This window comes from Arvicanthis niloticus, unplaced genomic scaffold (genome assembly GCF_011762505.2).
Source record: "Arvicanthis niloticus isolate mArvNil1 unplaced genomic scaffold, mArvNil1.pat.X S10, whole genome shotgun sequence".
NCBI lineage: Eukaryota > Metazoa > Chordata > Mammalia > Rodentia > Muridae > Arvicanthis > Arvicanthis niloticus.
In genome coordinates, this window is record NW_023044982.1 from 124865 (window position 1) to 150181 (window position 25317).

Below are 25317 nucleotides of genomic sequence, written 5' to 3' on the forward strand. Positions count from 1 at the left end.
GTTAAGGCAGAAATGCACACAGCTGGCATGGGTGCACTGCAGGTTAGGGGCTTGTGTCCCTCTCAGAATGGAAGGTCAATAGACATGATCAAGTAACCACAGCTGATCTGATAAAGAGGTTAATGGCTCGTGGGCACCAGGACAGCATTTCACAACATACCTCTAATATTTTTTGTTCTAACATGAGAGTCTCCCTATTTACTTTGTGCTGGCCTCTAACCCATATTATTCCTGGCTCTGTTTTGCAAGTTTACAGGCCTGTGCCACTAAAATCTTGCTTTAAATTTAATGTAAATAACCAGGTGTGGGTGGTTCATGTCTTTAACCCCAGCATTCCGGAGGCAAAAACATGATGATCTCATGGAGGCCAGCCTTGTCTCGATATTAAGTTCTAGGACAACCAGGACTATGTAGAGACTGTGTTCTCAACAAAATGATAATAATAATAATAATAATAATAATAATAATAATAATAATAATAATAATGTAAAGTAAGCAGAAAGTAGAAATTAAAATGATTAGGCAAGGCTGAGCATGTTTGTAAATGTTTTTAACCACAGCAGTCCTTGGAAGGCAGAGGCAGGCTGATATCTTTGAATTTAAGGCCAGGCCAGGGTAACATAATGAGACCTCAAAAACAGGAGTTTGGGAAGTGGAGGGATAGGTCAGTGCCTAAGTGAGTTGGCTGCTTTGAGAACTTGGATTGAATTCTCAGCAGCCATATGATGGCTTACAGCTCTGATTCTAGGACTCTTCTAGGCTTCACAGGCTCGAGGCATTCATGTAATACAGAGTGCAGGAAATTAACCATTGTGAGATTCAGGTTAGCCTGGGATACATAACAAGATTGTCCCCAAACCAGGGAAGTATTCCATTTACCTAAGGGTCTGAATCAAGATCATAGCATATCAAGTGAATACACACTTGGCTACCAGAAATTGATTGAGGATGATGCTGAGATCCTCCAGCACCCTTTCCAGCCCAGCTATATTGCTCAGTCTAGCTTAGAACTCCTGAGCTCAAGAAGTGATGTGACACTCCAACCTCAGTGGAGCTAGATTCTAGGTGGCTACCAAGGGCCTCATTTGGGGGAAAGGGAGCAGAAGGGTTTCAGTAGAAGTGAGTGACTCACCAGATGTGTCAGAGAGCTTTCTATCCAAGCCAGGCTGCCTGCCTGTGACTCCAAGTTCACTATTAATCTTCAGTAGAGCTTGAGGACAGGGATAGTGATTCCCACAAAAAGTACTTTTATGATTAAAATTGTTTTTGCAGTCCCAGGTTATTTTGTTATTCCACATGAAGTTCAGAATTGCTCTTTCTATCTCTGTGAAGAATTGAGTTGGACTTTTCATGGGGATTGCACTGAATTTGTAGATTGCTTTTGGTAAGATGGACATTTGACTATAGTGATCCTATACTTCCATGAGCATCAGAGAGCTTTCCCTCTTCTGAGATCATGCTCAATTACTTGCTTCATGGATGTGTCATTATTCTCATAAAAAACTTTCACTTGCTTGGTTAGAGTTTCAACAAGATATTTTACATTAATTGACTATTGTGAATGGTTTTGTTTCCCTAATTTCTTTTTCAGCCCATGTAACCTGTGTGTGGAGGAAGGTTACTAGTTTGTTTGAATTAATTTTATATCCACCCACATTGCTAAAGCTGTTTTTCAGTGTAGGATTTCTCTGACAGAATTTTGGTGGTCACGTATGTATACTATCATATCATCCACAAATAGTAATACCTAGAATTCTTTCTTTACTGTTTGTATCTCTGTGATTTCATTTTGTTGTCTATTTGCTCTAGCTAGAAATTCTAGTATTGTATTAAAAAATAGAGACTGGGCAGCATTGCCTTGTCCCTGATTTTAGGGAGAATGTTTCAAGTTTCACTCAGTTTAATTTCATATTGGCTGCTGATTTGATCTTTATTGCCTTTATTAAGTTCAGGCATGTGCCTTCAATTCCTGATCTCTCCAAGACTTTTAACATGAAGCTGTGTTGTATATTATCATAGGATTTTTCAGCATCTAATGTGATGACCATATGAATTTTCTCTTTGAGTTCTTATACAGGGGATTGCATTGATGGGTTTCAGTATATTAAACCATTCCCTGCATCCCTTGAATGAAACCTACTTGATCATTGTGTATGATCCTTTTGATATGTTCTTGGATTTGGATTGTCAAAATTTTATTTTTTATTTTTTATTTTTTTAGTTTTTCGAGACAGGGTTTCTCTGTATAGTTCTGGCTGTCCTGGAACTCACTCTGTAGACCAGGCTGGCCTTGAACTCAGAAATCCACCTGTCTCTGCCTCCCAAGTGCCGGGATTAAAGGCGAGTGCCACCACCGCTGGCTTCTTTGTTGGGTCTTTGTGTGTCTTAGGTATCAGTGTAAATGTGATTTCATGAAATGAATTAGGTAGTGTTTCTTCTGCTTTTATTTTGTGGAATTGTGTGGGAACTGCTAGCATTGGGTCTCCTTTGAAAGTCTGAGAGAATTTTGCACTAAAACACTCTGTCCCTGTGCTTCTTTTCATTTGTAGACTTTTAATGACTGCTACTATTTCCTTAGGTGTTATGGGTCTGTTTAAATAGTTTACTTGATTCTGATTTAACGTTGGTATGCGGTATCTAGAAAATTATCCATTTCTTCTCCTATCTTGAAGGTTTGGATTGCATAATTGGCGAAACCACTTAATGATGCAAAATGAACTCCCAGCATTTTGGCAGAGCAGCAATGAGGCACAGAAAGATAAGTGGGGGCTCTCCAGGAATATGAACAAAGTTATTTTAAATATTTAGGGAAAGGCCATGATACCCACCATTTCACATGTAAACTTCATTATTCTTCTTGTGTTAGTTTTGCTTTTTAATTTGTTTGATTCTTGTTATATGTGTTACTTTTGATCTTGTGTTGTTGTTGTTTTGTTGTGGTTGTTATTGTTGCTGGCTTTTTTTGTTGATTTTTGTTTTGTTTTGTAACATGATCTCTATGTGTAGCATCTATTGTTCTGGAATTTGTAGAAGAGGCTGATCTTGAACTCAAAGATCTGCCTGCCTCTGTCTCCTCAGAAGTGTCTGAATGCAGGTTTGATTTAAAAGTGCTAATATTCTTTCCTTTTGTTTCCCCTATATGGATGCTTCTCTGCCTGCCTGTATTTAACATTTGTGCACTATGTGTGTGAATGGATCACAGGGAAGCTATTAAAGGACAATAGGTTCCCTGGAACTGGAGACAGATTATTGTTTTAGTTAAACAAAAACAAAGTTTCCTTCTTAGTTTTGGGATTTGGTGCATGTGATCATTCCATGACACTCTCATGGAGGTCAAGTGTATATTTTATGGAATCAGTACCCTCCTTTCAGAGATTAAAATCGGGTGATGATGCTGATGCAGGCATCAACTTTACTTGCTGAGCCATTTCAAAGAAGCTTCTTATCATACATGTACATAGCATACATGTCTTTGTGTCTGGGTTACCTCACTCACTATAGTGTATTCTACTTGAATTAATTTTCTTGCAAAATTTCTGATATCCTTGATTTTAATCTCTAAATAGTAGTCCAATCTGTAGATGTACGATATTTTTATCCAGTTTTCATTTGAGGGACATCTAGGTTTTTGTGATTCCTATTAGTAATTAACTTGCCATGAAACATTATTAATGAAGTGTCCTTATGGCATAGTGGAACATCTTTTGGGAATGTGCTAGGAAGCGATATTTCTGGGTCTTCCAGTATAAATCCCCCAATTTTAAAACAAAAAATAATTGATTTACATCACAGTTGGTTCTCAAATCAGTGATGGCTCAAAATGTAGAGAAGCTTCAAGCATACATTCTATACTTGTTCTGTACCCAGACTACAGCTTGGCTTCCTGTTTTCCATTCTTTTTTGGATTCCTCTTTCATAGTACTGATAACTGCATCCAGGGCTTTCATTGGGCTAGGGAACAGCTATTCTGCCAGCTCTGGTAGTACACACTTTTAATCCCCACACTCAGATTGCATGTGGATTTCATGACCTGGAGGCTAGCCTTGTTACCATGAGTTCCAGACAGGCAAGATATAGAGCTATAGAGCTACACACACAGACACACATACACACACAGAGAGAGAGAGAGAGAGAGAGAGAGAGAGAGAGAGAGACAGAGAGACAGAGAGACAGAGAGACAGAGATAGAGAAACAAAGACAGAGAGAGGAGACAGAGACAAACAGAGACATAAACACAAAAAATGAGAGAGGGAGAGAGAGAGAGAGAGAGAGAGAGAGAGAGAGAAGAGAACATTGCTGTGGAGCTTTTGTCCTGAGGCATTCAAGATGGCAGGGACTGGGATGAGATTTCTGTGTATGCCCTGTCATTTCTCAAGAGTAAAAAATTGTATTCTGCATTCTAAATGCACTAAAAGTCACACTTCTTCATGGAGGACATGGCTAGAATCCATAAAGTCCTCATCCAGAGGTCATATTCATCACTGAGTTGGAACCATAGCCATTAAGCACAAACACACATCATTCCCCAGCCTCTGTCCTGAAGGTCACACAGGTCCATCAGCAGCCAAACTACCTTTCGATTTTTCTATTTTGTAAAAGTGATCCCAATAGGTTTAGCCAATGTAAGGAGAAATTTAATGTTTGTTTTGATGCATTAACTTTCATTCTTAAATATTTATTTCAATCTGTTTCTAATTAGGTAAGTGACTTTGTGTTTTAGCGTGTGCAGGAAACTCAAGTGTTACCAGAGAATCTAGGAAAATGTCAGACACCTGTAATTGGAGATACAGGTTGTGGGTACTGGGAATTAAATCCTGCTCCTCCAGAAGAGCTGCAAGCTTTGTTTGCCCCTGAGTCATGTCTCCAAATGATTCCATATAGCATTTTGGATAGGGTCACATGAGTCATAAGATTATAAAGTCTTTCCAAGGAAAGAACATGTTGGTCTTTATTTACTCTGAAAGATCCAGGAGGAGGAAGGGGCAGATACAAGGGGACATATGATTATAGGGCCAGGGTAAACACAATACACAGGTTTGATGTTGTCAGAAAACTAACTCAGTAAAAGAACAAAACAAAAAGGTTCTTATTCAGAACTGATTTATTGCAATCTATGACAAATTATAATTCGAATGGTGGAGGAGAAGATAATATCAGGCTGCAGTACCTCCCCAAGGTAGAGACACAGCTTAAAAGTCATGGCAGTCTAATACAAAAAGACTCCTGGGTTCAGTCAGGCTTATATTTCATAAAAATATATGTCCACACACTGCAGAAGAGTATGCAAGGGGACAACCAAAAGGTGGATGCCATCCAGAGACATAAAGACACAGAGTTCTCCTGTTCAAGTTCATTACGCTCTTTATAATGTCCTCTCTATCTCCTGTGCCTCCTCTAGGGTCCCTCATTCTGTGAAAGTGCTGGGAGGGAAGTCATGCAACTTTCATATATTGCTGCTCTCCAATGGTGTGTTTTTCCTGTAGACATAAATAAGATAACAAATAAGCTTATGGTTCTCCATATCAACACAGGTACTTTAAATCTGAAGAATTTAATTGGGATTAAAATGAAATGAAATAATTATCTTTCCAACCAACATTGATCCAGAAATGCTTAAGTATGCCTATGCGTCTAATCACTTACTTGAGTCACACCTTTTCATTTATCAGAGCCCAGCAATGAGCTAATTTGTATATCCCCAACAAGAACATAGCCTGGCCTCCAAATTATAGATAAAGAATTTCTTACAATAGAAACATCTCTCACTCTCAAAGTAGACCTGTTTTGGCTGTCTTATACTTTTGAGTGTGTCCATAAGCTCGGAACAAAGCTGTACAAATCTGTCTGGAATAATATCACCAGTGTAATCATAGACTTCATCAGGGGCAGGGTACTTCTCCAGGGTCAGCTGTGTGAGGTTGGCAGTATGCTGCAGCAGTTTCCTCAGGCTGCCCAGTGACAAGACATTCTTCACAAAATTGACTTCAGTGACCTGGGAACACTGGCTCAGCGCAGGCAGGAGGGCACTGATTTGCGAGTCCATGATCATACAGCCCTTCAATTTTAATGTCTGCAAAGTCGCTTTCAGTCTTTGTAGCAGGCTTCCTAGAAATGCATCATTTAAATGTACAAAGGTGACACCACTCAGGTCCAGGTGTTTGAGCTTCTGGATGCATGGACACTGGGACAGATAGTTCATATCTGATTGTGACAGCAAGCAGTGAGTGATAGCAAGGGTCTCTAATGGACTTTCCAAGAACCTAGAGACAAAGAGAAAGGTAAGAACTTTACATCACTCAAGATCAATACTGGCAGAAAATAACCTGTGACTTCAAGGTAGCAGAGTCACCTTATCCCTAGGTCATTCTCAGACCATTATTAACTTCAAGGTCAAGAAGCTCCCTGATGAAGAGCTAACAACTAATGTCATATTCATCTAGGTAGGACATTATCACTATGTCTGCAACTGGCTGAGCTCCACAGTTCCCTCTGAACTGGTAAGCAGAAAACATGTTTGGGACAGATGATGTAAGCACAGGAACCCAGTAGGATCAACTGGGAACCACTCAGAACCATCCCCAGACCTGCTATCATTTATCTCAATGTGCTCCAGCTTCCATAAACAGCCTCTGCTCTGTTCATAGGGTTTCCCTTTGACCACAGTCATTCACTCATTTCCCATCTACTCAACCCCTTCCTGTGTTCAAATTTCCTTTGAACCATGGAAAGTCAGAGGAGATGAAAACTGTTTATATAGTTCTGAGAACAGAGTTGACATGATAGGACATGTGGTATAAGATCTCATACCTTCTATAGATCTATTTTCCTGTGGTCTGAGTTTCTTTTTCTTTTTTCTTTTTCTTTTTTCTTTTCTTTTCTTTTTTTTTTTTTTTTGTTTTTTGTTTTTTGTTTTTTGGTTTTTTTGTTTGTTTGTTTGTTTGTTTTGAGACAGGGTTTCTCTGTGTAGCCCTGGCTGTCCTGGAACTCACTTTATAGAGCAGGCTGGCCTCAAACTCAGAAATCTGCCTGCCTCTGCCTCCCAAGTGCTGGGATTAAAGGCGTGTGCCACCACCGCACAGCATGGTCTGAGTTTCTTAAGACACATTTTTATAATTCATGGACACAGTCATGACAGTTTGAATTTACTAAGGTGACAAATCAGAATGCAACCCAGCATAAAGTACTCTATCAATTATTCTGGTTGTGATCAATTAGTTGTAAACACTACTACTCTTGGATCAACCTCTATCAATTATTCTAAGCTCACATCTGTATAAATTTTACACTGGGAGTCAAACCACTATATAAACTGATGTTTAATGTAAAGCAAACCAACAACAAAATATTTCGCTCACCCCAGCAAAAAGCTCACTGTCCTTTCTTACCTGAGCACTTGGACCAGGCGACCATCCAGGAAGTAGACATCATTCAAATAGACATGTTGGAGCTTATTCAGTTTGGAGAACTGGGAAAAGATCTCTGTAAAACAGCAGGCTTCCATCTCTTGGTCCAGAGGCAAATGCAAAGGTTGATAAATTTTCTGGAAAATGAGTTTCTGGAGGTTTTTCATCTGGCCCAGGCCAGGGGCTAGCAATGAAAGTGTGTGAATGTCCCAGCATGTGTTTATTTCCAATTCCTGTATTGAGCCTGTGTCAAAAACCTCCAAAACATCCAGTGGGTCATAGGCTGGAAAGTCCCAAAACTCTAACTTCTGACAGATCACATGTATCACATCTTTCCTCTGCTTGGCCCATCGATAAAAATATTTTAGATATTTAGATGGATGGTGGTACATGAGGAAATGATCCATCAATACAGTCATGGCCTGTTTCCCACCTAGGATGGGATGATTTCCCACAGCTTGGTTGTTGCCAATGACATCTGTAGAGCAGGCCATATTCTGTCTTCCAGCCCAACCTTTCCAGAAGTTGTGGTGGGCATTTCGTAAATCAAGCACTTGTAGTTTGCACCTCCTGTGGGTAAAGTAGAAGGACATTCATATAGCAGGAGACACAATGTGTAATCTGCATGACCCATAATGCAACTTCTCTTAAATCACTTCCGTAAACACACACAGCTTCCACTTCTAGTGCCTGGGGAAGAGGCAGGGACAGACTCTTTGCATATTGACTATCTCTTCTCACCTGTCCTACATACACCACTGTCCTGTTTCTTCATTTCCATTCTAGAAGATACTGACTCCTACAATCAGAATCCTCTGATTCACCTTAGACCACATTATGAGTACTGTATTCACGTCTGTCTATACAAACTTCCTCCCCAATACTACCAAGTTCTTACCTGGGTCGATCCTTTTGAGCCATCAGCAAATCAAGGCCATCTAGCACCGCCTTCAAGGACTCCAGGTGAGGTGTCTCCATCAGGGCTCTTAAAGGAAGGCAGGGGAAGGGCCATGCTGCCACCATCTGCCTCAGGATGTTAGGTTGTTTGCTGGTAAATGCATCCTTGAAGAGTGGTGGGAAGAAATGCAAGGGCAGGTCCTCCAGAGCAGAGATAGCCAAGGCTTCATCTTTCAGCAGGCTTCTTCTTGCCAGCTGCTGGAGTGTTGGTGGGGCCCTGAAGCTCATCATGACTTTTAGGTATGCAGATGCTGTGGAAATACTCAAAGGAAAAAAATAGTTTATTTAAAACAACTTCATCAAGCCTCTCCACACCCCACTCCCCACTAATTACATAAACCAGGCAGGGGTCCAATCCCTGGTCTGGTGACATTGCAAATCCTGTAATTCAGATTACTGGATATCTGTCTTTCTCATCGCCACAGTTCCTTCAAGGTCCTCCTGGTAACATATAAGCACCATGTAAACACATCTTCCCTGAAATCTGCACAATCTGACATAATGTTCTTGTGAGTCCTACTCTACACTGTAACAGAAGAATCACACATGAATCTGACACTTTTTCTGGGAAACAATTACGGTTTTACTAAAATCAATGGAACAGTATATTGTATAAAATGGATAAAATTTTACTTCCATGATATTTAGAAACAGGAGCCATAACTAGAGCTCTAAACTGTTATTTAAAGATTGAATGCACTAAGGCCCTCTGCAGCCTTCTATAAAAGACTTCCTTCATTCTTCCCGCCACTTTTCCTCTCACCTTCATCAAACCAGGGAATGTGAACCAGTCAGGTAACCTTCCCTTCCCCACCATCTTCCCTGCTCATTGAGTCCTCTCAGGCCTCCTAATCTGCCCTAAGTGCCCTGTGCTCCCTCTGGATATGCAATCTCCTGCCACCTTCAGCAGACCTGTGGATTAGAAACCATACATATAACCATCTATTCCCTCTTTCATCTTTTCTGCTCCCTAAGACCTCTGGGACAAACCAAGCTACCTGGAGCATCCTTCTATATGAGGGGATCCTCAATTGTCTTGCCCCATCTCCTTCCACCTTAAATGGCTTGTGGGTTCTGAACTATATAGATAAGCCATTTATTTTCTCCACATGATGAATCCTCTGGGGCAAGTTAAGCTGCCCAGAGCAGAGTTCTATCCCAGTGGAATTTACAGTCCCTGGTGACCTCAAAATATTTGTTGGGAGCCTGGGGTCCTTTGTTCCAACCTAAGACAGGCACCGTTTCTGTAAGTTTTTCCAGCCTTCCCTTTTGAAAAAAATTTTTAAAAGGGGGACCTGTTGGGAGCCGACTTTTAGCAGAAAGCAGTTATCAGCTTTGCAGCCATCTTGAGCCATATACCCTGACATGTGACTTGTATTACAATAGCCTGCAACAACTGAGCACACTCTGATAACATCTTGCTTTGGATACCCAGGACTTTCCTTGGGTGTATGAGATTAAAGTTGTGTGAGATTAAAGGTGTGTGACTTAAGACTGTCACCTAGAGATCAGATTTAGAGACAAGACCTAACAGCATGATTAAAGGTGTGAATTAGAGGCATGGCTTAGATGTGAGACATATAAAAGGCAGAGGCAGAGAGCAGAGAAATATACTCTTTAGAGAGACTATTTAGAGAGTACAGCTAGGAACTAGGAACTAGGAACTCCAGACTTGGACTAGGAAGAGAGACTGAAGAATAAATGGGATTGAATCACACTTTGTCTGGTCTCCATTCTTCAAGTCCGACCTCACTCTCTCTCTTGCTGAACCCTGACCCACAGACCAGAGCGGCAGCTTGGGCTGGGATACAGTGGCCACCCCAAATGTGGGGCAGCCCGGGCCTCAACATTTTGCTTGGGTCTCCACAAAATATGCTCTGTCATGCCACAAAAATACCTGTTCAACTATGTTTATAGCAGATTTCTGTTAATAGTCACAAACAGTAAACAACCAGAGATGGTCACAGCTGGAGAGTGCCAAAGACATTGTGGTACATCTACACAATGGAATATTATTCAGCTATTAAAAACAAAGGCAGAATAAATTGTGCAGGCCAATGAATGTCATAGGAGAATATCATGCTGAGTAAGATAACCTGGTCAGAAAAGAATATGCATGGTATATACTCACTAAATGTAGATAGTAGCCTCAATATACAGGATAAGAATGCTATACTCTACAGATACAAAGAAGCTCAACAAAAAGGAAAGAAGAAGTGAGGATGCTTGAATCTCACACAGGAGGATAAAATATTTGTAAGAGTCAGATAGCAGGAAGAAATGGGGTGGGAGAGAGGATGGGGAGGATAATGTTTAGGGTCAGGACCAGGTGTGTCCAGAAACAGCAAAGATGCAAATTGGCCATGAGAATGAAAGGAAATCTGACAGGGATAGGTAGTTGGGGATATCTCCAGGATCAGACATATAAATTTGAGATAAGGCAGCCTCCACTACATATATGTGTTGGGAGTCGACTTTTAGCAGAAAGCCGCTATCAGCCTTGCAGCCATCTCAAGCCATATACCCTGACATGAGACTTGTTTTTCAGCAGCCTACAACAGCTAAAGCACACTCTGATATCCCACATATCTTGTTTTGCTGTTTAGTGCCCACAGATGCAAGGTATCCATGCTTGCAAGGCACACAGTGCAAGTGCTATTCATGCTATACATGCCTGTAAGGCTTATGTCATATCCACACCTGCAAGGCATGTGGTATCCACACGCCTACAAGGCACATGGCAAAAGCCTATAAATACCCCAGATTTCCCTTCAATAAAAAAGACAATAAAGGAGACTTGAGACTTGATCAGACCCTCTGTCTTGTCTCCATAATTTGAATCTTTTTCCCTTTATCCCCCCTCTTTCTCTCTCTCTCTCTTTTCTCTCTCTCTCTCTTCTCTCTCTCTCTCTCTCTCTCTCTCTCTCTCTGTCTCTCTAGACCCTGACACACAGGACAAAACAACAGAGTGGTCTGAGACATTTTGGCCCACAAAGCTGGACAATACGGGCCTCAACAGCAGATGCCCAATAATATGGGGCTGAACTTAGCTGTTACTCTCAGCTTAAGAGAAATTGGACCTGAAGTAGCCACCTGCTTTAGCCAGGTGGAAACTCCAGTAGGGCAATAGGGACAATGCCCAACTACAGAATCATGACTAAAAATTTATCTTGTGTCCAAGAAATACCAGGATGGTACATGGAACAGATACTGAAGGAATAGTGAAATAATAATGACCCCTGTTGAGAACCACACTAGCCCCACATTCAGGTGGCCAAAAAATGTCGCGGCCCAGCCCGAGCAAAATGTTGAGGCCCGGGCTGCCCCACGTTTGGCGGCCACTGTATCCCGGTCCAAGCTGCTGCTCTGGTCCTAGGGTCGGGGTTCAGCAAGAGAGAGAGTGAGGATGGACTTGAAGAATGGAGACCAGACAGAGTGTGATTCAATCCCGTTTATTCTTCAGTCTCTCTTCTCTCCAAGTCCCAAGTCCCAAGTCCTAAGTTCCTAGTCCCTAGTCCCTAGTCCCTAGTGCCTCCAAGTTCCAAGTTTCTTCTTCCATGTGCCAAGTGCCTAATGTCTAATAACTAACTCCAAGTTGTTCTCTCTAACCTAATTCCTAGTTCCAAGTTGTACTCTCTGAAGTGGTTTTGTTTTTTTTGCGTTTCAGTCCCGTTTATTCTTCAGTCTGTCTTAGTCCAAGTCCCAAGTCTTGAGTTCCTAGTTCCTAGTTCCTAGTGCCTCCAAGTTCCAAGTTACTTCTTCCAAGTTCTCTTCCAAGTGACTGCTTCTCTGTCTCCTCTGTCTGATTCTCTGATCTCTGTCTTTTATATGTCTCACTTCTAAGCCATGCCTTTTGGTCACACCTTTAATCATGTCCTTAGGTCTTATCTCTAAATCTGATCTCTACACTTCTAAGTCATACTCTTAAGTTACACACCTTTAATCTCACACACCTTTAATCTCACACACCCAAGGTATCTAAACCAAGATTATGGGAGTGTGCTCAGCTGTTGTAGGCTATTGTAATCCAAGTCTCATGTCAGGATATATGGCTCAAGATGGTTACAAAGCTGAAAGCTGCTTTCTGCTAAAAGTCGGCCCCCAACAGACCCCAACAAGAGACCATTCCCATGGAGAAGCACCAATTCCTGATATCATTAATGATACTCTGTTATGCTTGCAGACATGAGACTAGAATTCCTATTCTCCGAGAGGCTCCACCCAGCAACTCACTCAGAGACCCACAAACAAACAGTGAATGGAGCTTTGGGACTCTTATGGAAGAATAGGAGGTAGGTCTGCAGACCTCAAAAGGGATAGGAACTCCACAGGAAGATTAACACTGCCAAGTAATGTAGACCCTTGGGGCTCCCAGAGACTGAACCTCCATCGAAAAAATATACAGAGACAAAACCTAGGGCCCTCCACACATGTAGCTTTAATGCGGCTTGGTTTCACACAGGCCCAAACAAAAGGTTAAGCAGTCTATCTCAAATGCAGATGCCTATATGTATGTGTTATATTTATATCACTGCTCTGCCTTGTGCAACCACAGCAGGGGAAAAAGCACCCAATCTCACAGACTTGATGTACTAGGGTGGATGTACCAGGACGGTCCCACCCACTCAGAGCAGAAGGCTAGGGGACTGAGGTAAGTATTAAGGCAGGGGTTAGTGAGTGGAAATCAGAAAGTACAAATCAATCAATTAATCAAAAAAACAGATTGAATGCTTAAATTTGTCAATTTGATGCTTTCCAAGAACTCATACCCAGGTGTTCTCCCATATAGAAATTTCTTTCTTGTCAGTTCATAAATCTATATTTGTTTTGAATGAAAATTTTTGTAAGGTAGATTAGAGTAGTTCAGGATATGTGGCGTTTTTCCAGTATGCCTGAATCCGTGAATATTGCCCCCTTAACCCCACTATACACCAGCAGAGCAGGGCAGCCTCAGGTCTCAGAAGGCAGAGGCCTAACATTTAGTGTTTCATGACACTTGGCTACATATGGACTTCAGTCTATCTGGGGCTAAATGAGGTTCACTGCTTCAAAATAACTGAACAGAGAAAGCAAGCAAGCATGAAAGGAAATAAACACACAAAAAACATTCAGATGAAATGGATCCTGTCAAGCCAAGTCAGAAGGGGTATCCTGATGGGTATAAATGACTTACTTGCTTTGGAAACTGCTCTCAGAAGCTTCAATCCCAGAATGGTCAGGCTGGAAATCCAGACTCCAAGGCTCAGAGGGTCTTTTGCAACCTTTTGAGTTCTTATATACTATTTCCCCCTCACACCTGCCCTTTGTAGCCACACCTCTCAGGCCAAAGCTGCCACCTGATAGGATGATGAAGATTCCACCCATTTAATCTTAATTTGACCTAGCTAGAGTGTATCATATCCTCATGTGGAAATGCATAAAATCTCATATTATGGTCAGGATCCACATCCAGCCAGAATAATTTTCCTCAACCTCTGAGCTCTGTGATATTTCTTTATCTCCCACATTAATTTGGATCTAAGAGCCCATTAACTAAACCAGTCTGATTCACTGAGTTTTATTTCTTCCTTAATTTTGTAGCTCTTTATACATTGCTTTTTACATTTATTTTTGAGGAAGAGCCTTTTACTCTAGCTGAGGTGATCTGAAACATCAATTAGCAACAATCCTCCTGCCTCAACACTATTGTCTAAATAAAGATACCTACAGCAAATAGCTGGACAGAAGAGAGATGTGTGAGACTTTGGCCCAAGCTTGGAGTCTGAGGAGAGTAAATGAGGAGAAGTGGAGAAAAGGAAGAATCACAACAGCATGAGGGTTGGCCTGATAAAGTAGGAGCAGAGCAGAGACACCATGATAAGTTATCTTCTGGGGATAGTGACAGTGACATAGTCAAAACAGTATAGACAGTTATATGTGCCAAGCTCCAGTGTTATTAAGGCTTCCTAGAAGTATAAAGGTTCTATGTCACTTATTTGGAATCTGAATGATCAAAAATGGTGTAAAAACTCCCAAATAATTTTTACTACAAATGTCCTGGAGAGTTTAGCACTGGCTATTCATCATGGAATCATAGGTTGAGACTTAAATTTTCCTGGTGATCCTTTCCCAGCCAGATATATTCTCCCAAGTTATGGTTGGATTTGAATATGGTCTCTGGGAAGAAGGAGACTTTGTAGAGTTTTCATATCCTAGAGAGGAGAATTTTGGCATTAAAACTATTGAGGCCAATTACTGGTGATACAGCCAGCCAGGGTTGATCCACACCTTTAATCCCAGCATTTGGGAGGCAGAGGTAAGCAGATCATTGAGTTGAAGGACATTCTGATCCATAGGGCATGTTTCAGGATATCCAAGGGCACAGAATAATCCTGTCTGGAAAAACAAATACTAGACCTACACACTTGAGAAACCCTGTTGGGGAAACAAAAAAATAAACAAACTCTCTGTGGAGTCCCTATAAAAAGAGCTCAAATAGGCAATGTAATGAAGACCAACATATGAATGGAATTAACAAAGACACCTTCATTATGTAGGGTTTTTCTCATGCTTTTGTTAGCAGAAGCTCTTTTTTACCTGTGTCTCTTTCAGCTAAACATTCCTTCACCAGTCTCCCTTGGCCTTTTGCCTGTTTCTGCATCAATGAAACATTCCTTCATGTGTTTGCCACAGCAAAACACCATGCAGTGGAGTGTCTTGAAAGAGTTAAAAATTTTTAAACCTTCCACAGATGGAGTCAAGAGTGCAGATCAGCTTATTCTGCGTTCTGGGTCCTAGGAAACTAGCTATCCACAAGACAAAATAGATAAGAAAAGAGTTCAGAGCTGGGAGTTCAGGACAGGTGACCAAGCCCTATGGGTACCAGGAACTACAAACTGACCATAAGATAGATTGACTAGGGTTTGAACTGAGAGTTCAAGTTAGCGTGCCCATGCACCCTGGAGACCAGGAACAGATAGGGTCTTATGCCCATATACCTTGGGTACCAGGAACTTAGCTGACCACAAGATAGATAACGTATAGGCTCTTAGAGAATAGCCTGTTCCTTGTACCCTGTCACAAACTAAATAATGGGCTGGGACTTTCCACAGGTGCTCTCCAATAGCCCTCCCTTACCCTGGCTTGTGGTTCCCCCCCCTGAGTTGTGGTTTGGGGCTTTAAATTCTCTCTATTTCCTAAGCCCCAGGGTCAGACCCCATTGCCCCTGCATGGGCTACAGGTGTTGATCTCAGTATACTAATTAAAATATGCCTTACATCAAGTTCAGTGTCTTACAGTGGCCGTGAATTCCCAAGGCTTGGGTGAGGTCCTCCATTCCTGGGGGCCTTACAGTCTCAAGAAGGCTTAAGAAATGAGGATATTGTCTTAGGATTGATCTCTATCTCCTTCCTCACTTTAGTTAATCGAATTCACATCCAGCCTGGTCATGCTGCTCTGAACCTGATGCCCTGAGCCTCTCCTTTACAGGTTTGTCATGGGTCCCTCTCTTCTACAGCATCTGGAATGCTGAGATTAAATATGTGCACCATCATGCCTGGCTCTTTTTCTTAAAAGAGAATGTTTGTGCCTGGATGCTCTTCATGAAGCACTGTGAATGGCCCAAAACAATAAAAAACATGGGTTTTATGATCAGGTCCATTTACAGAGAAAAAGACTGTCTGGGATGGATTCAGGAATGAAAGAATGAGTGGCTATGCAAAGGTTTCAGGTTGTATGTGTCTGCGACAGATATGTCCAGAAGTGAACTTACAGCTTCACAGATTTCCAAAATAATGAAAATAATTTCATTTACACTACTCAATCCAGTTCAGGCTGATTTGGCCCCAAATTGAATGATACCCAGAAATGCTTACTTAGACACTTGAACAGAAATTCCCTTTAATTGATTATTACTGGGGGCAGAGAAATGTAAACTATACTTTACAAGTTGAAGTATGTGTAGCTCTGTATAGGGAGGGCTGAAAAGTTTGTGCATGCTGTTGATGAATTATTTGTAAAATGGTGTGTGTGTCTTGGACATGCATATCAAGGTGCTGGGATGCTAACTACATTAATGTAAACAGGGAGTGTGTACAACTCATACAATGGGGCTTGACTGGAAGTATTTTCTATGTTTTTCTGCCTTCCAACAACTTCAGCCTCTTATTGTCCCTGCAGGAAGACATGGAGGTGCAGTCTTAGATACCTTAGGAGTTACAGAGTGTCAGATGTGTATAGCTCAGCCCACAAGCTGACTTTCTTTCAAAATTTGATCCTTTCAAACTTATGGTTTTTATTTACTGGGTGACTTTAAGACTGTAGAAGAATTCAAGAACAGGAATGGGGCGTGCCCTTGTGCTTATATGCATGTCTAGAAAGCCTGAGTCCCCATAATCCATCTTGAAGCTTCACACGTGCACACACACACATACACACACACACACACACACACACACACACACACGATAAAATAATGTGTTTATTGGGAAATGTACTTTCAAAGCAAAGGTTACATGTAGAGCACTCATATTGATGTGTATACTATTTATATAATTAGAAGAATAGACAATTATAAACCTATATGTGTACCTTCTCCCCTACTTAAGGCACTGGTGTTCCCATTATGCTCTTTCTAACATTTAATCTCTATCTTTCTCCAACCACTTGTAGAAATGATCAAGAAGAAGCAAGATTTGGCCAGGCTGTGGTTGTGCACGCCTTTAATCCCAGCACTTGGGAGGCAGAGACAGGCAGATTTCTGAGTTCGAGGCCAGCCTGGTCTACAGAGTGAGTTCCAGGACAGCCAGGGCTACACAGAGAAACCCTGTCTCGAAAAACCAACAAAAGAAAAAAAAAGAACCTAGATTTGGTTGACTGTTAAAAATCTTCCAGGTATGAAAGATTTAACATAGGACCATGAAAAGTTAGCCAGCCAGGCTTGGGAGACAATACCTGTAATTACTCAACTCATGAAAATAAGGCAGGAGGGGTTTAAAGAACTCATAGCCAAATGTGGACCAGAGAACCTAGCCTTTAACCTAAAGAAAAAAATGGAGTAGGAATATCACTAAGAGCTACAGTGCCTGCCTGGCATACCTCAGCATCTAGGTCCATCAACCACAACAAAAAAAAAAAAAATGTGTGAATGCAAAATTAATGCTAATGCATGCTAGTAATGGAATACGTAATGATAATTGAAGCCATGGACAAACCAAAGCAGAATTAGCCATGGGAAATAGAGTAAGAATCTACCTTACAATATACACAACAAGTGGCTGGAGGCTTGACAGATGAGAGCACTGACTCCTTTTCCAAAGGTCCTGAGTTCAATTCACCAGCAACAACATGGTGGCTCACAACCATCAATAATGGGAGCCCAAGTACTCTTCTTGTTTGTGTGGAGAGAGCAACGGTGTACTTACATATATAAAATGAATAAACAAATCACACACACACACACACAAACACACAATGTATTCAGCTGATACAATTAGCCATATTAATAAAGAGGTGAGGTTATCCCTGAATGTGTGCAGAAGAGAAGTTGACAGTATTTCCTCACCCACTCAGGTTCTTCTCATTTTAAATTTACTTTTCAATTTAAAGTTCTTCAGAGTATTTTTACTGCTTCCATTTCTGATAAAGGCCATCCCCTTTATGATTACGTTTGCCCAAATATCAAGGGGATGGAGGCAGCTGCTTGACTTTGACATTTATTGTATGGGAATAATTTTAAAACAAAATACAGCTCATGAGAATGGAGCTAATATAAGTGGCCAGAGTTACAGGAAGATGATTGTCCTAGTACATCATGTACCTGTAATCCTAAATGATTTTATTCATAATTAATGCCAAAAGACAAAAAGCAATAAAGCCAGACCTACACAGAAAGATCCTAAAAATATTGAGATGAAGAAATTTAAGGCTTGGGATATACAGGACTTCAGGGACTTGAAAGTATGTTGTAGGCACAATGATGTCAGCTCTCAAAGGAAAGGAATTGAAGTCTGTATCAAAAGCTACCTCAAGGCAGGTACTGATTGGTCAGAACTTTTATTGTAGCACCTGGAACACAGAGGCAGATGGATTTCTGTAAGTTCTAGGCTACCCTGGGTTACACTGTGTGCCTGGCCAGCCTGTTCTATGTAGTAAGCTCTAGTCCATCATTTTCTACAACAGAGAGAAATAGGTATTCATGGTGACTTAGTGAGTCCCTGACTCAAACAAATCTTCAGGATTGTTTTGTTGTATTTTGAGGTTGTTTGTTTGTTTCTAATTAACCTTGACTGAAAGCCATAGCCTCACATAAGCTCCAACAGCTGTCTACTGCCAAGCTGTATCAATCAAATTAAGAACATCAGAGAGTATCTAGACTAGAATATCTTCTTTACCCATGAAGGAGTTTCTCCAACTAGAAGGTCAGTTATTCCCAACATACCTGTTATGCTTGGTTTCCTGAGAAAGAATCTCCTGGCTAGTTCACCATACTTCACATTAAGTATGAGCTCAAACACCAGCAGGATAATTAGAGTTCTTAACTATGGGACCACAAGGCTCTCCATTGTCTCCACTGAGTACTTTTGTTGTTCTAGATTCTCTGTGTCCCGGTCTAGACATGAACATTCTATGGAGCAAAACTACAAAAGGAGTTCAGAGGTCACCTTGGGGGAGTGTCACCAAAATAAAAACAGCCATCTCAAAAGAATAGTGACAACTCGGGTTTGCACACAGTAAAGGCTGAAGACAATGAGAGAGGCATTAGTCTTACACTAGTGTCCTTTGTACACAAGATGAGTCTAAAAGAATATGGACCCATTTACATGTTCTGTGCATGCTGGGTTCAAGAACTCCCCTATCATCTTTGATGAAGCTCTACACCAGGATCTTGCCTTCTTGAGAGCAGAAAAACCCCCAGGTAACCCTTCTTCAATTTGTAGATGGCATTCTCCTGGTTGGCCTTAACAGAGACACGTGCCTCGATGGAACCTACCAATTACTAGCTGAACTGGAAAACTTAGGTCACAGGGCCTCTGCTAAGAATGCCCAGATCTGCAGAAATCAGGTTAGTTAGATTAGTTGGCGTATCTGCTCAGAGATAGAAAGTGATGGCTACCAGAGGCTAGAAAAGAGACTGTGTTTCACATCACACCTTCATCCAATGCTGTCAGGAGCCATAATGGGACAAGCTAATAATTGGCAGATGATCATCCTGAAATGCTTGCCTGAGATTATTATATAATCTGTGACAAGTATGCCCTATTAGCAAGGCTGTGGTGGATGTGATTTTAGGAAAGATTCTGCTATTAATATGCTTTTCCCATCATTATTATTATTATTATTATTATTATTATTATTATTATTATGCATATGCAACTATCACTGAGCTATAGCACACCCCTTTGTAGCAGATCTCTGCAGATCCACAAAGATGTATTGTATTGTAGTGATACCATATAGGCAAATAGATGACTTCTTAAGTCTTAATGATGACCCTATAAGAATTCCTAAAATTATATCAGTGATTACTAAGTTCTTTTATAACAGGACTGCTATTAAGTCCTTTGGGCATATTCGAAACTGCAAAGAGAACTCTGCCAGTCTCCCAGTGTTATCAGTTAATTGCCCTTAGACCTTCTCCTGCTTAGAGCAGATTCCAAGAGGTCATAAAACAATTAACCTATGGGATTCACGATTTATTATAGGTACCAGGACAGAAGAGAAAATATTGCCTGAGTTTATCTATACAAAACATCACTAATTTCTTAAGTTATACTTTCAAATTTTTCTGTGAACCTATGCAGCTAGACAGGTGATGAATATCTAGCTAGATAATTACTCCTAATGGGTATTCATGTAAACATTCTGTGTTGTAAACTTCTATTTCTTTCTTTTTTTTTTTTTTTGGTTTTCCAAGACAAGGTTTCTCTGTGTAGTCCTGGATGTCCTGAAACTCACTCTGTAGACCAGGCTGGCCTCGAACTCAGAAATCTGCCTGTCTCTGCCTCCCAAGTGCTGGGATTAAAGGTGTGCGCCACCACCGCCTGGCGTAAACTTCTATTTCAATTTATGACTTGAATTTTGGTGTGAACTTATGATGAACCTTGTAACATGTGACCATGTACTCTGAAAGATGTATAAGTTCTGAGGACAAAGAGATGACAGTTAATTAGAATGGTGAGTTAGAATACTGAGTTAGTTAGAGTGAGTGAGTGAGTGTGTGAGTGAGTCAGTTAGTTAGGAGCCCTTTGTCTTTTCCTTTTCTTTTCCCTCTGCCTAGAATTTTTCTCCCTTAGAATTTTACTTTGTTAGAATCTCTTCTTCTTCCCTACTCAGGACCTTTCCACATTTCCCCTCAAATAGCTTTCATAGGATACTTTTATACTTAATAAACTCTATAGCAACTTTTCTAAGTGTCCTTTCTTCCTGCAACCCAGCTGCAAGTTAGAGCCCAGCAGTTCCTGCTGAGATAGAACAAAGGCCACATTGCCTAATCCTCTGCTGTTAGGCTACAGGTGTTAACCACCCTAGCCTGTAGTCTTTTACCCTCAGGAAAAGTTTTTAGGATAGTACAAGGCTATTTACTTAACTCCTTGATGGTCTTAAGGTTGGGATGCAAGTGCAAGTTTCTGGCCACAGGATCGCTGACTGCAGGTCAGCTACAGTAGCATAAGGACCTGAGGATGTGGAAAACCCCAGCTGGAAAGATAATTCTGCCCCAGAAAGAGGCAGAAGAGGTGGCGAAACAGATGTACCAGTGGATTTCCCTAGGAGTTAAGAAACTTGTGGCCATCATGTTAAAAACCAAGGTCCATGTGCTTGGACTCACACAGTTGGTTGAAGATACCGTATATGCATGTATATCCTGTCAAAAGACAAATACCTGCCAAACAAAGGCTGAACCTGGCAAAAGCCTCCAAGGTGACAGATGGGGAGGCTATTGAGAAGTAGATAACACAGAGATCAAGCCCGCCAGGTAAGGTAATAAGTACTGTAGAGTGAAAAATTATAAAGGCCATTTTATGAAATATGTGTAGATTTTTCCGCCTTACAGAACTCGGAACTGAAAATAAGATTTCAGGCCTTCACATTCCAGGTGAAGGACACTTGCTGGATTACATTCCCCAAGCCTCGCCCAAGGCAGGAAGGCATTCCTGATTACAGATAAAGATGATACCACCTAGGTGGGGCCATAGCCCTATAGCCGGAAAAAGTAAAGATAGTAATCTGAAATGGCAGAATAGGACACAATAGCATGGTGAAAACCACATTTTTGAGAAGAATGAGTGTGCAGAGTGATCTCACATGACTCTAGATCATTTGGGCTAGATTCTCTGAAATGTTCCACTGTTCTTGGTTACCCCTCCCTTGGTCTTCCCAGTGCTATGTTCAAAATTTGTAAAACAACCAATCATGTGTAAGCTCGCGAAAATGCCTTCCTGCCCCCACCCCATGCTATAAAAGACCCTTTATCCCACCACACGTGGCCAAAAACCCTGCTCTTGGAGCTAAAGAGCTTGTCGTTTTTGACCGCCGGCTCCTCCCCTAATAAACCTCTGCTGATTGCATCCAGGTATGGTTTCTTGTGATTTTTGGGTGGTCGCGATTCCAGAAGCTTGAGGAAGGGTCTCCCGAGTATGGGGGTCTTCAGTACCTCCTAGTATTTGTGGATACCTTTCTGGCTGAGTAGAGGCTTTTCCAATGAAGAAACAGCAATGATGGTAGTGAAAAAGATCCTAGAAGAAATCTTTCCATGTTTTGGGGTGCTGCAGGTAATCAGCTTGAATAATGGGCCTGCCTTCATTGCCCAGGTAAGTCAGGGATTGGCCAAGTACGTAGGGTTTGATTAGAAACTTAATTGCATTTATAGATCCCAAACATCAGGTCAGGTAAAAATAGTAAGTAGAAGCATAAAAGAGATCTTGGCTAAATTGTCCATGGAGACTGGCAGTATAGACTGGATGGTGTTCCTTCCTCTGGCTCTTTTTAGGGTAAGAACACCCCTTCAAGGTTTAACCTAACTCCTTTTGAGATTTAGTATGGGGCACCCGCTCCTTTGACCACCTTAGGAGAGGTGACAAGACTTACTTGTCACAGTAACAGTAATTGGTATGCTAAGTTAAAAGGACTTCAGGTGGTACAAAAAGAAATGTGGACCCTGTTGGTCCATGACTATGAACTGGGGACCCTGAAGACATCCCATAGTTTCCAGGTTGGCGATGCGGTCTACGTCCGGCTGAAAGGCACCATTCCTGGTGTTGCTGACCATTCCCACCGCTGTGAAGGTTGATGGAATATCAGCTTAGATCCATGCCTTTCATGTGAAACCAACTCTAGAGGGACCATCACCCAATTGGATAGTCAGGCACACTCAAAGCCCACTCAAGGACCCAAAGGCAGACTAACGATGACTAACATGATTCCACCTGAGGTACTCGTGGTCTGGACCATGATCCAGTTCCTGGTGGGAAAGCCTGGACTAGCCCTTGGGGGTAATCCTTGAGCTCCCCCAAAGTTGATGCTTACCAGGTCTCCTCAGCCCACAGTACTTCTGACCCAGAAAGCCTTATTAGATGAGACTCAGCCAAATCTGGTTGGGTCAGAACTCAGGCTGGTCCAGATAATAGAGTGGGCTTTTCAGGTGTTAAATTCTACTAACCCAGAGGCTACTCAGGCTTGCTGTCTCTGTTATGATGTAGCCCCTCCTTACTATGAGGCTGTGGGGCTAATAGGTAATTACTCAACCTCTGTCTCACCCTCAAGCTGCCGCTGGATGTCTCAAGATGCTAAGATCACGCTAACAGCAGTCTCTGGATGAGGGCTCTGCCTGCAAAAGGTCCCACATACTCAGTCTCACCTGTGTAATACAACCATCCATGTAACACAAGAAGACAGTGTTAGTCACTGACTCCCCCCTGAAGATGGTTGGTAGACATGTAGAACAGGGCTTACCCCTTGTGTTAATTCCAGGGTGCTAAACCAAGCCCAAAACTTCTGTGTCATGGTCCGGCTGGTGCCTAGGCTAATATACCATGCTGAAAATGATCTCCTAGATGCTTGGGAGGGAAGACTCCCAGGTCTAAAAGAGAACCCATTAGCACAACTCTTGCAGTCCTCTTAGGATTGGGAGTAGCTGCAGGGCTAGCTACAAGAGGAACTGCCCTAGCTCAACAGCCTGAATACTACAGAAGACTTAGTGAGGCTATAGATTTAGATATTCAGGCTATGGAAGATTCAATCTCTAAATTACAGGAGTCCTTGTCCTCTCTTTCTGAAGTAGTCATGCAGAACAGAAGGGGATTAGATCTCCTTTTCCTCCAACAAGGCGGGTTGTGTGCAGTCTTGAAACAAAAATGTTGTTTTTATATAGATCATTCAGGAGTAATCATATATTCCATGGCCAAGGTCCCAGAAAGGCTAGCTAAGAAACAAAGAGAAAGAGAACAGAATCTAGGGTGGTTCGAATCATGGTACAATAAATCTTTCTGGTTCACTACCTTGGTTTCGGCCATAATGGGACCCCTTATAATCTTGCTTCTATTGCTCACCTTTGACCCCTACATTCTAAGTTGCTTAGTTAAATTTGTTACAGATCGTGTTAATACCATACAAGTGCTTATGCTTAGACAACAATATCAAGGTGTATACCAAGATGATAGCTTGTGATTCTAAGATTGGAATCAGCCAAAAAAAGCGTGTGGGGGGGGGGGAATGTTAAAAATTCCCATGAAACTTAAAAATTAACTGCCCCAGGACACATCCTGGGAGGAGCACATTTCTTAGTCCAAGGACACCTACTGGATTATCCTGCTGGATTAACATTCAGAGGAAGAAGGGATTAACATTCCTCAGACAACAGGGAAGAGAACCCACCTGCATGTGGGGATTGCCCAGAGCACATAGATACATTCCTCAGGATGGACCAACCCTTGACACTTACAGACAAGGGATGTCCTTGCTACCTCATTCCTCAAAGACTAATCAATTTAAATGTCACACTGTTCTGCCAATCATATTGTGCCTAGTCACTGTTTCTGTAGTACACCCCTTAAACTGTATGAAAAACTGCTCTTAACCTCAACTCGGGGTTCTTTTGCCTACAACGCAAGGTTGAAAATTTGTTATTAGATATTAGACTGATTTCTATATTTTCCCTTTTGGTCCATTTGTTTTATAACCTTTATTTTTCAGCAGTCTACTCAGAAGTAATGTCTATTTTTGTTGCTCAAATGTGTTTCTTGTATACAGCTGAATGATGGGTTCTGTTTATACATCCATTCTGTGAGCCTGGGTCATTTTATTTGGGAATTGAGTTCTCTGACGTTAAGAGACATTAATGGCCAATATTTTCTTTCTTTCTTTTTCTTTTTGTTTTTCTTTTTTCTTTCTTTTGGTTTTTCAAGACAGGGTTTCTCTGTGTATTTCTGGCTGTCCTGGAACTCACTCTGTAGACCAGGCTGGCCTGGAACTTGGAAATCTGCCTGCCTCTGCCTCCCAAGTACTTTTATTAAAGGCGTGTGCCACCACTGCCCACCATGGCCAATATTTTCTAATTCCTGGTATATTTTTGGTGCTAGTACTGTAGAAATTTGGTCAAACTTAATTTTTAGATAAAGGTAATTTTTAACTGCTCCAGAACACATCCTGGGAGGAACACATTCCTTAGTAAAAGGACACCTGCTGAATTCCCCAGCTAGATTACCATTCAGAGGAAGAAAGGATTAACATTCCTCAAACCACAGGGAAGAAAACCCACCTGCCTGTGGGGAAGGCCCAGAAGGCAGGAAGGCATTCCTGACTACAGATAAAGATGCTGCCACCTAGGTGGGGCTATAGCTGGAAGATAGTTCATCTGAAATAGTTGGTAAATGGCAGGATAGGACACAATAACATGGTAAAAACCACATTTTTGAGAAGAATGAGTGTGCAGTGATTTTCACACGACACTAGATCATTTGGGCTAGAGTCTCTGAAATGTTCC

The 25317-nt window shown here is 41.5% G+C and overlaps 1 protein-coding gene across 1 annotated transcript; it reads right to left on the reverse strand.

The window, feature by feature from the left end:
• Nucleotides 1–5683: 5683 nt before the first annotated feature.
• On the reverse strand, nucleotides 5684–8588 carry LOC117696037 (PRAME family member 12-like). The gene is made up of 3 exons (XM_034486643.2): nucleotides 8302–8588; nucleotides 7386–7973; nucleotides 5684–6260 (listed from the first exon to the last, which is right to left on the reverse strand). Exons 1-3 carry the CDS (start codon nucleotides 8586–8588, stop codon nucleotides 5684–5686), a joined length of 1452 nt encoding a protein of 483 aa, XP_034342534.2.
• Nucleotides 8589–25317: the final 16729 nt, after the last annotated feature.